This window comes from Miniopterus natalensis, chromosome 20 (genome assembly GCF_054644295.1).
Source record: "Miniopterus natalensis isolate mMinNat1 chromosome 20, mMinNat1.hap1, whole genome shotgun sequence".
NCBI classification, from domain to species: domain Eukaryota; kingdom Metazoa; phylum Chordata; class Mammalia; order Chiroptera; family Miniopteridae; genus Miniopterus; species Miniopterus natalensis.
This window is the reverse complement of record NC_142100.1, coordinates 25,215,889-25,226,702: the sequence shown is the minus strand read 5'-3', so window position 1 is coordinate 25,226,702 and position 10,814 is coordinate 25,215,889. Positions and strand designations below refer to the sequence as shown.

The following is a 10,814-nucleotide window of genomic DNA, read 5'->3' as shown; positions in this document are numbered from 1 at the left end:
CATTTTTGAAAATCTAATTTTATTCCTAAAGTTCAAATTAGCTAGCGATAGCACTGAAAATACACTTTCACTATACAAAACAGTGTAAACCAATTACACATTAATAAAGAATTTAACACACATTTCTCTAGTGAAGCAGCTGGATGCGGCCCTTGCTATAAAAAGCTGTACCTGAACATAAATGGTCATGTTTAGTCTAAGGCCCTGGCAGTTGACTATATAGAATGTCAGTTGTTTCCAATTAAGTTTAAATGCAGAAAGAGCAACGATGTGGAAACTTACATTCATCAAATAGTAGCATTTAAAATATACATGACTAATAGCAGTGGCACCTCTGAATGTTCACTCTCAGCAAGTACCATGTCGGTCAGTTGTGGACAGTGATCTCATCCAAAAAGAACAGAAGCTGCAAACATCTGAGTAGTTTAAGGTACAAACGGGAGTAAGGAGAAAGAAGAGAACAGGGTAATGTCCTCCCAGAGGAGGAGCTGACGCCATAAGCAGTCTGACTTCAGCAGTTAACGATCACAGATGTGTGATGCCGGCTGAACCTGGGAAACTGTCCACAGGCTGGCAGGCCATAACTTAGGGTGACACTCTGTTCCCAGTTAGTAGTGAAAATAATTTTTAAAAATAACTTCAACTTTTGAACAGTAAGTTTCCAGTCCCTTCTGTGCACTGAAATGTCTGGGATCAAGCTTGGGGGCGAGTGTGTCCCGCTGGGGAGAGCGTCTGCTTCAGGACTTGAACACGTGCACAGCGCGCACCACATACTGCCGGCAGATGGGACACTCGCTCATGCGCTTGCCGCACTTGGTGCAGGTGACCATGTGCCCACACTCGAGCAGGACGCAGTCGATGACGGCATCCATGCAGATACGGCACAGGCTGTCATCTTCCTCGTCCTGCAGCTGCAGCCGTTCGCCATCTGAAAGGCAACAGAGAGCTGGAGCTGCCAACAAGGCCACCTGATAGGCTGAGCAGCCACCTGCTGAGTGACGACAGGTGCAGCATGACCCTGCTGTAAGAGAAATAATCCCAACTCTGCATGGAATTCCCTCCACTAGAAATGGCAATACCAATGCCTACACCTGGTAGTTTTGTGAAGAATGAATGAAAAATGCTTAGCTCAGAGCCAGGTATGAAGTACCCAACAAATGTGAGCTATTTAATTCTACTTTAATCTATGTAATTCAAGGTTTTTGTGAGGAAAAAGTTGTACATCAAGTAGCTTGTAGTTGGAGGAAGCCCCCCACTCCAGCCTTGGGAGCCTCTCAAGAGCTACCCGTGTTTCTGGCCACCCTGGTATTGCTGAACTTTAACTCAGAAGAGGTGGGTGATCCTGGCTCTATGGACCAGATTAGGTTTTAAGAAAATCCAGACTCTGAATAAAAAAGGTGCCAAATGAATTTGAAAAGTTCATAGCCTGCCCTGGCCGGTGTGGCTCCACTGGCTGGAGCATCATCCCGTATACTAAAAGGCAGGCCGCAGAACAAGAACTTGAGATAACCAAAGTACTGGCCCACCCATGGGGTTAGTAAGAAAACGTTTTATAAATATAAGGAATTTCATTCGAGTTCTAACAAATTATGGCATGAAGAACCAGACTGAGCAAATGATCGCCTAACTCACTTGGCACTGGTGGTCTCAGAACCAACACTGCATAATGAACAACTTCTTAACAGGCTCATGTAACTAATTCACACTCAGTAAACGGACACATAATTTTCTCAGAAATAAATGTGACTTGTAACAGGAACAGTGCAGTTTCTGAAGCCCAAGGAAGGGCACCAAAGGGGAAAAAGAAAAAATAACCCTACGTGGCTTCTGGCTCTCTGCACTCTCCTTGTAGAGCCGGCTCACTCTCTCCACCAGTTCCCACTTTTCACAGCAGCCAGAGTAGCTGACAAAATTCCGAGCCAGGATTTCCTTCAGCTGGCGCACACTCATCGCTTCCACCTCTTCAAGGCTTGACAGGTCAGACAGCGATGCTCTCAGTCTCTTCTTAGAGAGGCCAGGCGCCTGTAATCAGAGTGCCTCCATTATCTATGTTCCGGTGAATCCCGACCGCGCCCAGCAAAGAAAGCACCATGCTCCCCTCACCCACCAGTCATCACTGGCCCTGACGGTCGTCCCAGATTTCCTGTCAGTACTTAAAGAGTTTTATATATTGTGCTACCTTCAAACCAGAAGAAGTAGCCCGTGCTGCTCTAGCAAAAGTGTACATTTTCCTGCCTGCCAGGTTGAAATGTCTGAACACCAAATTTTACAGATCTCACCCGTTCCTCCATGTTTTCTTCATCATCATCGTCGTCGTCATCATCATCATCGTCACCGTCATCATCATCTTCTGTGTTTGCTGAAGCTATTTCACTCTGTTCCTGTACACATAATGGGTCTGGTCATGTCAGGAGTCAAATCACATTTTCCTAAAGGTTACCTCAAAAGCCAAATTCCCAGGTGAATGTGAATTTATAAAAACCTAACCAGAAGCCCTGAGGAAGGCCCCATCATGGGATGCCAAAGCTGCAAGTGTATGGAAAGGACCTGCATGTGGCTGGTTTAACTGGAGCCTCTGACACAGATAGAAACTGAAGCGCTAAGATCAGCACAAGTGTCAGGAGTACTTGATTTGAAAGACCTCAATACTACAAAGAATGGTTCCTAGACTTCTACGTTCACAAGCGCCACATGGTAGTGTCCACAGACCCATACCTCCCAAGTGGTGGTGTAAACCCAAAAGTGTCACAAAAGTCAGATGTGTCTTATGTTTGCCTAATAGTTATGCCAGCTCTCATTTGGGAAATGATAAAACTCCTAGCTTGAACTTGTCTAATTTGATTTATGACTATTTAGAAGACAACTATACCAAATTTCCCTCTACTTCTAACTCCTTTATTCAGGAAAGAAAATTAAATGTGGAGAGAGCTGTTAAAAATAATTCATTCAGCATTTTGGAATCATTCACACATACAAATTGATATTAATTACAAGCCTCTGCATGCTACTCAATCAGGATGCCCAAGGACCTCACTGGGAGAGTGCTCTGAACCAGTACTTCTTTGAAATTGACAGATAACCACATTCTTTCACTAATTCACATGGTTCTTTCCCATTACCTAAATTAGAACAATTTCACTGTAATAAGGTAACTGGGCATTAGGCTACCTTACACTACTGTTTCCATGGTCACTGACACACAAATAGTCCTACAAATGTTTATATACTACTTTTTACAGTCATTTTACTAGTATTGTAAGATAGGGAAACTGAGGTAACTAAGGTCAAGAACCCGATGAGCTACTTAGGGCCCTTCAGATAGCTGACTTTGGCGCCACCTAACACCTAAGCTTGGAAACTCACATCAGGAGGCTTGTAAGCGCAAAGTTCAGGAGCTTGTGGAACCTCTGCTCCCACAGGGAGACGTCAACCCCTAAAGATCCCCACCACATACGGCCGAGAGTACACATGCTAGGCCCTCAGGGTAGTTACCCTGCGTACCTGTGCCAGTGTTCCAGATCCTAAGGTCCCGTCTCTACCCATTAGCTCTCCCTGAAATGAAGACACGGTAGCAGAGGGGGCCGTATAGCTTGAAAAAAATGAATGTGTAAAAAAGCCAGAATTCTGGGACCTTAAGGAATTCAGACTGCTGGTGTCCAGGTCGTCCTCAGAGCTCAGCCCATGGTGGCATAGTACTAGATCTACCAAGTCTTCTTTCTCTCGACAGGTATCAATTGGTATGTTTCTAAGAATGAGATACTGCCGCAGATCCTTCACTTTCAGTCGCATTAACTGAGGGCGCTGGAAGGCTGTCTCTTGTAGTAAGTGACAGGTGGAACATCTACGAAGATTCTCTTGTAAGACTGAACAAACGGAGCAAAAATCCTTCTTGCAGTCACAACATATGTGCTGAAGAGAAAAGAGAGAAAAGCAGCATTTAATGATAGATATAAGCAGTTGTGAAAGAACTATTAAAACTTTTAGCCTACTACTGAAATTCAAGTCTAAAGTCCTTTGTGATACCAGACTACTCTCACAGGCATTTTTATGTTCCAAAAGCCATGAAAATCAAAACAGTCACTGCCAAAGCAGTCTGGATTCACAGTTCAAATACAGCCCTTTAAGAAAAACATACACTCTTGTGTTAATGAATTAAAACCTTTCCACCCCTTGGTGCAAACATGTAATTAGCAGAACAGAGCTGACTTGAACCACATAGAGCAGAAAGCACAACCACACACTCTTCCTGCTCTTTTTCTATGTGAACAATTTCTCCATTTAAAGAGAAGGGGGGGGAATATATCACACAAGGAAAGAGAAAGGCAACTGATCTCTCAAGGTCAATCCAAGCAGAGGACCCCAATAATGCATAATCTATACCCTACACAGCCTTATTCAAAGACTGTCAATGGCCTACCAATATGATGGTTCTCAGAACAACCTGAACCCTTGTTTTATATTGAACCTCTAAACAGTAATACTTACATTCATTTTTTCACTTAAGATACATTTTTTGAAACTTGAGATCAGAGTTTACAGTAAATAATCTCTGAAAAAAACTGGACATTAAATCTCTTGCTTCAGAACATAAGCATCATCAGGAAGAATCAAGGTCAGTTCAGGAGAAAGGATGCCTGAGCAACAGGACAAGTAATGTCTAGTCAGAAAACTCAAACAGTAATTCAGTCCCTTCAACTGAGTACTTTCCTAAGTCAGAAATGGTTAATAGGACTAACTTTCTGGTATTTTAATAAAAAGAAATGAAGATTCATTAGTATTCAAAATTATAAGAATTCTGATATGTCTTATATGTAACATTTCCTCTCACCTTCTTTCTAAAGACTGAAAATGAAAGTCCACAGGCTTTGCAAACTATATTAGGCCCTTCTGTAGGTGCTGGTGGGTAAGTAGTGGAAAAATCAGAGTTTGGTGTAAATCTGAACGGACCAGTGCCTCCTGCAAATCCTGCCTGCTGGCCCCTGACAGCTCCGGTTCCCATGACTTCATTCAGCAGCCCACAGCACGAAGCCCACATAGACGTGGCACCCGCCTGAAAAGGAACACAAGAGACCAGATTAAAGCTAAGTGGTACCTGGGCTCTCTGAAATCCTCAGGGAATGCCATTCTGGAGAGGTATGTTTGTCCTAAATAACTTTGAGATAATCAAAATTTTAAGCTATTTGGAAAAAGATAACTTTCTGGTATTTGCAAAAGAATATCTGGCATTGGAGATACTCAAATATTGTTAAACAAAACTACATTTTTTTCTATGCACTGAGGCAGATTTCCCCAGCTATCATTTAGCAGAAAGACTATAAATTCAAATTACTTAATTTCATTAAACTTGTTCTCATTTGTAGCTGGGTATAATTAGATAATTTTTTTACTTTTAAAAAATGACTGGGAAAACATCAAAATGCCAACTGAAGCTCTCTTAAGGTTTTAATATATCTTGTAGAATTTATTTTCTTTATTTTTTTCTCTACTTCTCAAAATCTTTAAAAATCATGTGTTAATTTGACATTAAGGAAAATATTTTTAAAAAAACAGCTATTCTACCTTTTCAAAGGGAAAATCTTGAACACAATTTCTGATGACTTAATAATCATAATGATCTCCAAAGTATAGGGGCTATCTGCCACTCCACTAAATGGTCTGAAACTAATGTATTACCTTTCATGTTTTTTTCATCTCTTCCCTTTCGGTGAACCACCACTGCTATCACTACACCCACCTAGCAACCTGTCTCCTTTTTTACTGCAGACTCAGAAACCTGATAACCGAGCTTGCTAGAAATATATATATATACACACATATATATTTTTTCAGTGAAGGCTCAAGGTGTTTTCCTATGCTTAAAGTGGAAAAGCTATCGCGTTTGGAATCCATGTTTGCCCCTTGTCCTAATTCTTAAGCATAACGCAGGCTCTAGATAATGTGACAGGTAACAGAAGTCCAGTTAGGTGAGGGCTTATGAGTTAAAATGGTAGCACATGACATGGCATAGTTCGTTTAATTATCTAACTCTGTCAAATTCTTTAAACTCTGTCCAAGTTCTTTAAAATTTTTTAACAACTTTAAAAGGCTATTTGGGATGCTACAGAAGGATCATGCTATTCTTGCTACTACCCAGAAGTAATATGTTATATTAAATATAGGGAAAGGAAAAGGTAAAGCACTAAGAAACCACAATACAAGGTTCAAACAGTCTTAAGTATCAGGGTCACTGACTTAAGTATTATATAGCTTCACACCCTATAATTCTCAAGAAATAGTGATGCCTTTAAAAGTCATGTTAAATTATAGCTAATAGTTCATACCTTTAAATATATACCTCAGACTCTAGAGTCATGGTTGTTTAAACATAAAAGGGTGAAAATCCAGATTTACTAATAGTTCATTTAAAGTGAGTATTCTTTTTTTTAAATTTGATTTTACAGAGAGGAAGGGAGAGAGGGAGATTTTTAATTCGCACATAACATTTTGAGGGAGTTATACATAATTCAACTGTAGAACGTACCACTGGGATAAACTTTTCTTCATTCCAGGAGTTTAAAGAAGTCAAGTTTTTGAGAAGCTTCAGCTTCCTGCTGACCCAGCTACTAAACAATTAAACAGCTGTGTTAGCTTTTATCCATGTTCTGATTCCTAGGGGATACTGTCTCCCCAATGCCAGTAAAAGTTCCTTGTGGACAGAACTACCTTTCCCACTGCATCTAGTTCTACCATCAAGACTGATAAGTAAATAGCTGTGTAAAAAGTTTCTTTACATTACCTCGTGAAAGGCAATGTAACATTATTTAAAATTTTCTTCCTACCTAAAAAGTTCAAATTGTCTTAATGAGAAAGAATAATAAAGGTAAAGAAAGATTCTGACCTAAGCAGGCGAAAAATCTCAAATCATTCTCCCTTTTAAAAGCAGCTGCCACACATTTTATTCTTTCAGAAATCCGTTTTACAATGAGTTAACAGAATAGGTCCCAGACCATGATCATTAAAATTCTAGGCTGAAAACATTCACAGTTCTGGTGAAGAGAATAGAAGGGTTTCTTTCAGGAAAGCAGGTGGAATCTATGTAGACATCAATATTGGAGGTTAACAATTTCATTCCATTCCTCATGTTTCTATAAAGGGGTTGGAATTTCCTCTTCATTCCCCAGAAGGGAAAATAATGAGAAGAACACTTCTATTGGCCAATTCATCATAAAATAAAAAACACAGACCAAGCCAGCCCCCAAAGTGTTATCCCAGGCAAAAAAATATGTCCCTTGACCAAGAATGTAACTCAAAACAACCAAGAATATAATTCAATTCAAAGAAGGCAACTACCTATGCCTGGCACAAAACTTCTGGCTCAAGAATTTAGCTATGTTGGAGTTTATTTTCTAGTCATCAAGGACTACTGAAAATAAATGGTTTTTCTTTGATAATCCCTTTCCTACACACCTCCTTAGGCCAAAACTGTTCCTGGATAGATTAGCCTTGGGACCTTGGCCTGGCTTATATCCGTTAAGAACCAGGTATCATATTAAAAACTTACATGGGCCTAGTAAGAGATTAAATTCCAACGCCTCCTGTCTGCACTGCCACAGACACCTAGATCTCATGCCATTCTGACACCCAATCTAATTTTTGTGTTTTTTTCTTTTTTTTAACAAAGCCATCGCACCAAGATTTTTGAGGGCCAATAACACTACCTTCTTCTCACTCTCAATTTGGAACTAATTAAGAAATAAGACAAACAGAAATTTAAATGTTTGCTTGTTTACTAATAACACCAATTGGAGAACATGACTTTAGCTCTGCAGCCAGTTGGTCTTGATAATGTGATACCCCAGCTGACCAACAGCAGCTTACCATCTAGTTGACGAGACCACCATCCCTGCCATGGGAAGACAGATCTGGCAGGTCCCAGAAAGTACTGATCCAAAGCATGTTTTAGCTCATTTGCTAAAACTCACCAACCTAAAACTTGCTTTTTTTCCTCTGGTAGTAGAAAGGCTGAAAGTGTACCTCCTATAGTGTTCCTTCCTAGAGAATGAATTAGAAATGTCCTCCCCTCGGTAGGAGTATAAAGGAGGTGAGTAGTGGGGAGTGTTATCCACAAACTTCAACAATTTACACGAGAGGGGGGACTGACGGTTTCCAGGGCTGTGACATTGATTTCCACAACAATAATAGACTACCAATTTTATAAGCACTCTCTCAGGTTCCTCAGTCAGATTCACACAATATAAGCTCATTCTGAATCATCTTTTCAGTCAACAAAGCAAGAGGAAATGTGCCGTTTCTCTGCAAGAGCAGCAGCCCATTCTTCTTTTCTGACAGTGCCAGTTTTCAAATGGCCTCAAGGTTCAGCTGTCTTTGATTGTGTGTTTATAATCTAATATGCTTTTAGAACCCCTGGGGGGGATACTTCCAACATTTAAGGAATTAACAAAAAGTTTACTACAAATTTTAATTAACTACATTAGGATATTATCCCTTTTAATGACTCTACCAAATATAACAGTAACCAGGCAAACTAGAATGAAGAGTAAGAAAGGCTGCCCTGGCAAGGTAGCTCAGTTGGTTAGAGCATTGTCCCGATACACCAAGGTTGCAGGTTCGATCCCCAGTCAGGGCACATGCAAGAATCAACCAATGAATACATGAACAAGCGGAGCAACAAGTCAATCTTTCTCTCAAGGGAAAAATAAATAAATAAAAGCTATGGCACTTTCCATGAAGATTAAATGACAGCCAAATAGAGAGGGTTAATGAGTTTGAAAACAGCAGAAAACGAAATAATTATGTGGTAGGGCGTTAGAAAGACATGAGGAGAGCAAAGACAATGGGCCAGGTACAGAAGGGCACCAAGGCAGTAAGCCATGGGTTCCTAACTACGTGCAAACTGAGAAAACAATGACCTGGCCCCCAGGGTGACCTTTCCTCCCCTAGCACATCACTGGTCATGTGGTTTAGACCCCGACCTTTCATATCGTTGGTCATGAGGTTTGCATCCTCCCCTGGCATGTCCACAGTCATGCAGTAGACCCCCTTGAAGGAGGAACAAGGTGCGGAACAAAGAGTGGCCTCTAATGCGGGCCCTTGCACAACCACTCCCTTAAGCGTTAACCCGTAGGGATAACATCTAAGCCTCAGTTGTTTCAGCTCCAGGCCCAGAAAAGCTGCAAAACCTGACAAGCGATGTCATGGCTGACGTCAGGACCAGCTGCATTGACTCGACCCACTACTCTGGTACATACCAATCAGTGAAGACCATGACCTGAAAGGGCACACCTGGAAAGCTGATGCATATTCTATTGCGACCTCTTCTAAGATCCCAGCCTTTAGAGAGGGAATAACCCCCTCCCCCCCACCCCTTTCCCTCAGGCATATTTTCCTTGGCTCTCTTTCTAAGCTCCAAGGGCTCTGCTTTTTGCCTCTTTAACTTATTTCCTGAGCCCATTTCTTCTACAGCTCACTTCTACCTCTGTAACTCTCTAAATAAACTTTCTTAGCCAGAACTCAAGTGCAAAGATTCAGTTCTTCCACCAATAAAAGCTTCCTCAGAGAAATCAACTACAACAGGCTTTGTTTTAAACTCCAAACCACCTTCAGTTTGCTAAAATTCAATGTCCTTGTGCTAAACTATAAACTTTACTATAGAACTAGAGCAAAACAGAAGAAACACAGTTGAGATGATAAGCGAAAATCTTGACACTAGAGAAAAATACACTCCTTAAAAATGTGAAAGGGTTTCTTACTGAAACTGCTGCTTCAAATGAAAAACAGTATGCAAGGAACTCTGCTCCGTTTATGACCAAGTATCAGACCGCACACCACCACCAAGGAGGAAATTCTACCTACATCCTAAATTATTTCTTCATACCATTTGGACATTAAGCAGGATGCAAAAACAGATGCTGATCTTAAAAATGTAATATTTTCAGGCAAGACATTTGGTCAGGTTGATAGTTTTAGAATAATGTGTGCTGGAAATCATACCTTCCTCATGTTTGGGTTTTGTTTTCTTTTTCTAAAACAGTGTACTTGATCCTTAGCACCACTCCCCCACCTTTCAAAGAAAAAAAGGAAAGAAAATTATAGTCAACGTATTACCTTCTCCTTGATATCTCATTTTGAGCTTGGAAGAATTAACATGATTAATACAATTAAGGTGAGATCAATATGAATATGGAAAACCATCAAGGAGCATTAAATCAAATTAACATAGGACGCCAATTTTGTTGCGTGTTTTTTAATCCCTTATAAGGAGTTAGACACTACTCTAAGGTTAAACAGTTACTTGAGTCTTGAGACGTAAAAAAACTATTTCGAAACACATCAGTTCCTAAACAAAGGCAGAAAGTAAATACCCATTGCACACATATACTAAAAATCACCGCTCCGGGGTTGGGAGTGAGGATGTACTTTATCTGATTGCTCAGCTTTCAAAATAATTTTAATCCCACTGAAAATACCTGCTTAAATGCACATTCAAAAGTTAGAACTTCGTGACATCAGCGACCACCGACCCTGCTTGGAAACCCACAGATAAGCACAGCCCGCAATTAAGCAATTCCAATGTAAAAACCAAGTTAAACGACAAACAGCCCAAATCCGAAATTCTGTGAGTCCAGTTTTCACAGAAACATGAGCGGGAACCACTGTTTCAAAAGTTACCTATTGCAAAACTCTTCCTAGCCTCCGGCGGCCAGAAAATGCCTTTCCTGCTCCTGGAGGTTTCACAGCCTCATTCTCATCATGCGGTTACTGGAGAATGTCTCTCTCCTGCGGCTGGCAAACCCCTGAAGGCTGGGGCTGTAGTC

General features: G+C 40.8%; 1 protein-coding gene across 1 annotated transcript; it reads right to left on the bottom strand.

Annotated features, from left to right (window-relative positions):
* Positions 1 to 10,814, bottom strand: RNF34 (ring finger protein 34). Its single transcript, XM_016203053.2, has 6 exons — positions 9,991 to 10,814; positions 4,829 to 5,050; positions 3,502 to 3,909; positions 2,280 to 2,381; positions 1,821 to 2,022; positions 1 to 928 (listed from the first exon to the last, which is right to left on the bottom strand). The coding sequence occupies exons 1-6, from the start codon at positions 9,997 to 9,999 to the stop codon at positions 738 to 740; spliced, it is 1,134 nt and encodes a 377-aa protein (XP_016058539.2). The 5' UTR covers positions 10,000 to 10,814; the 3' UTR covers positions 1 to 737.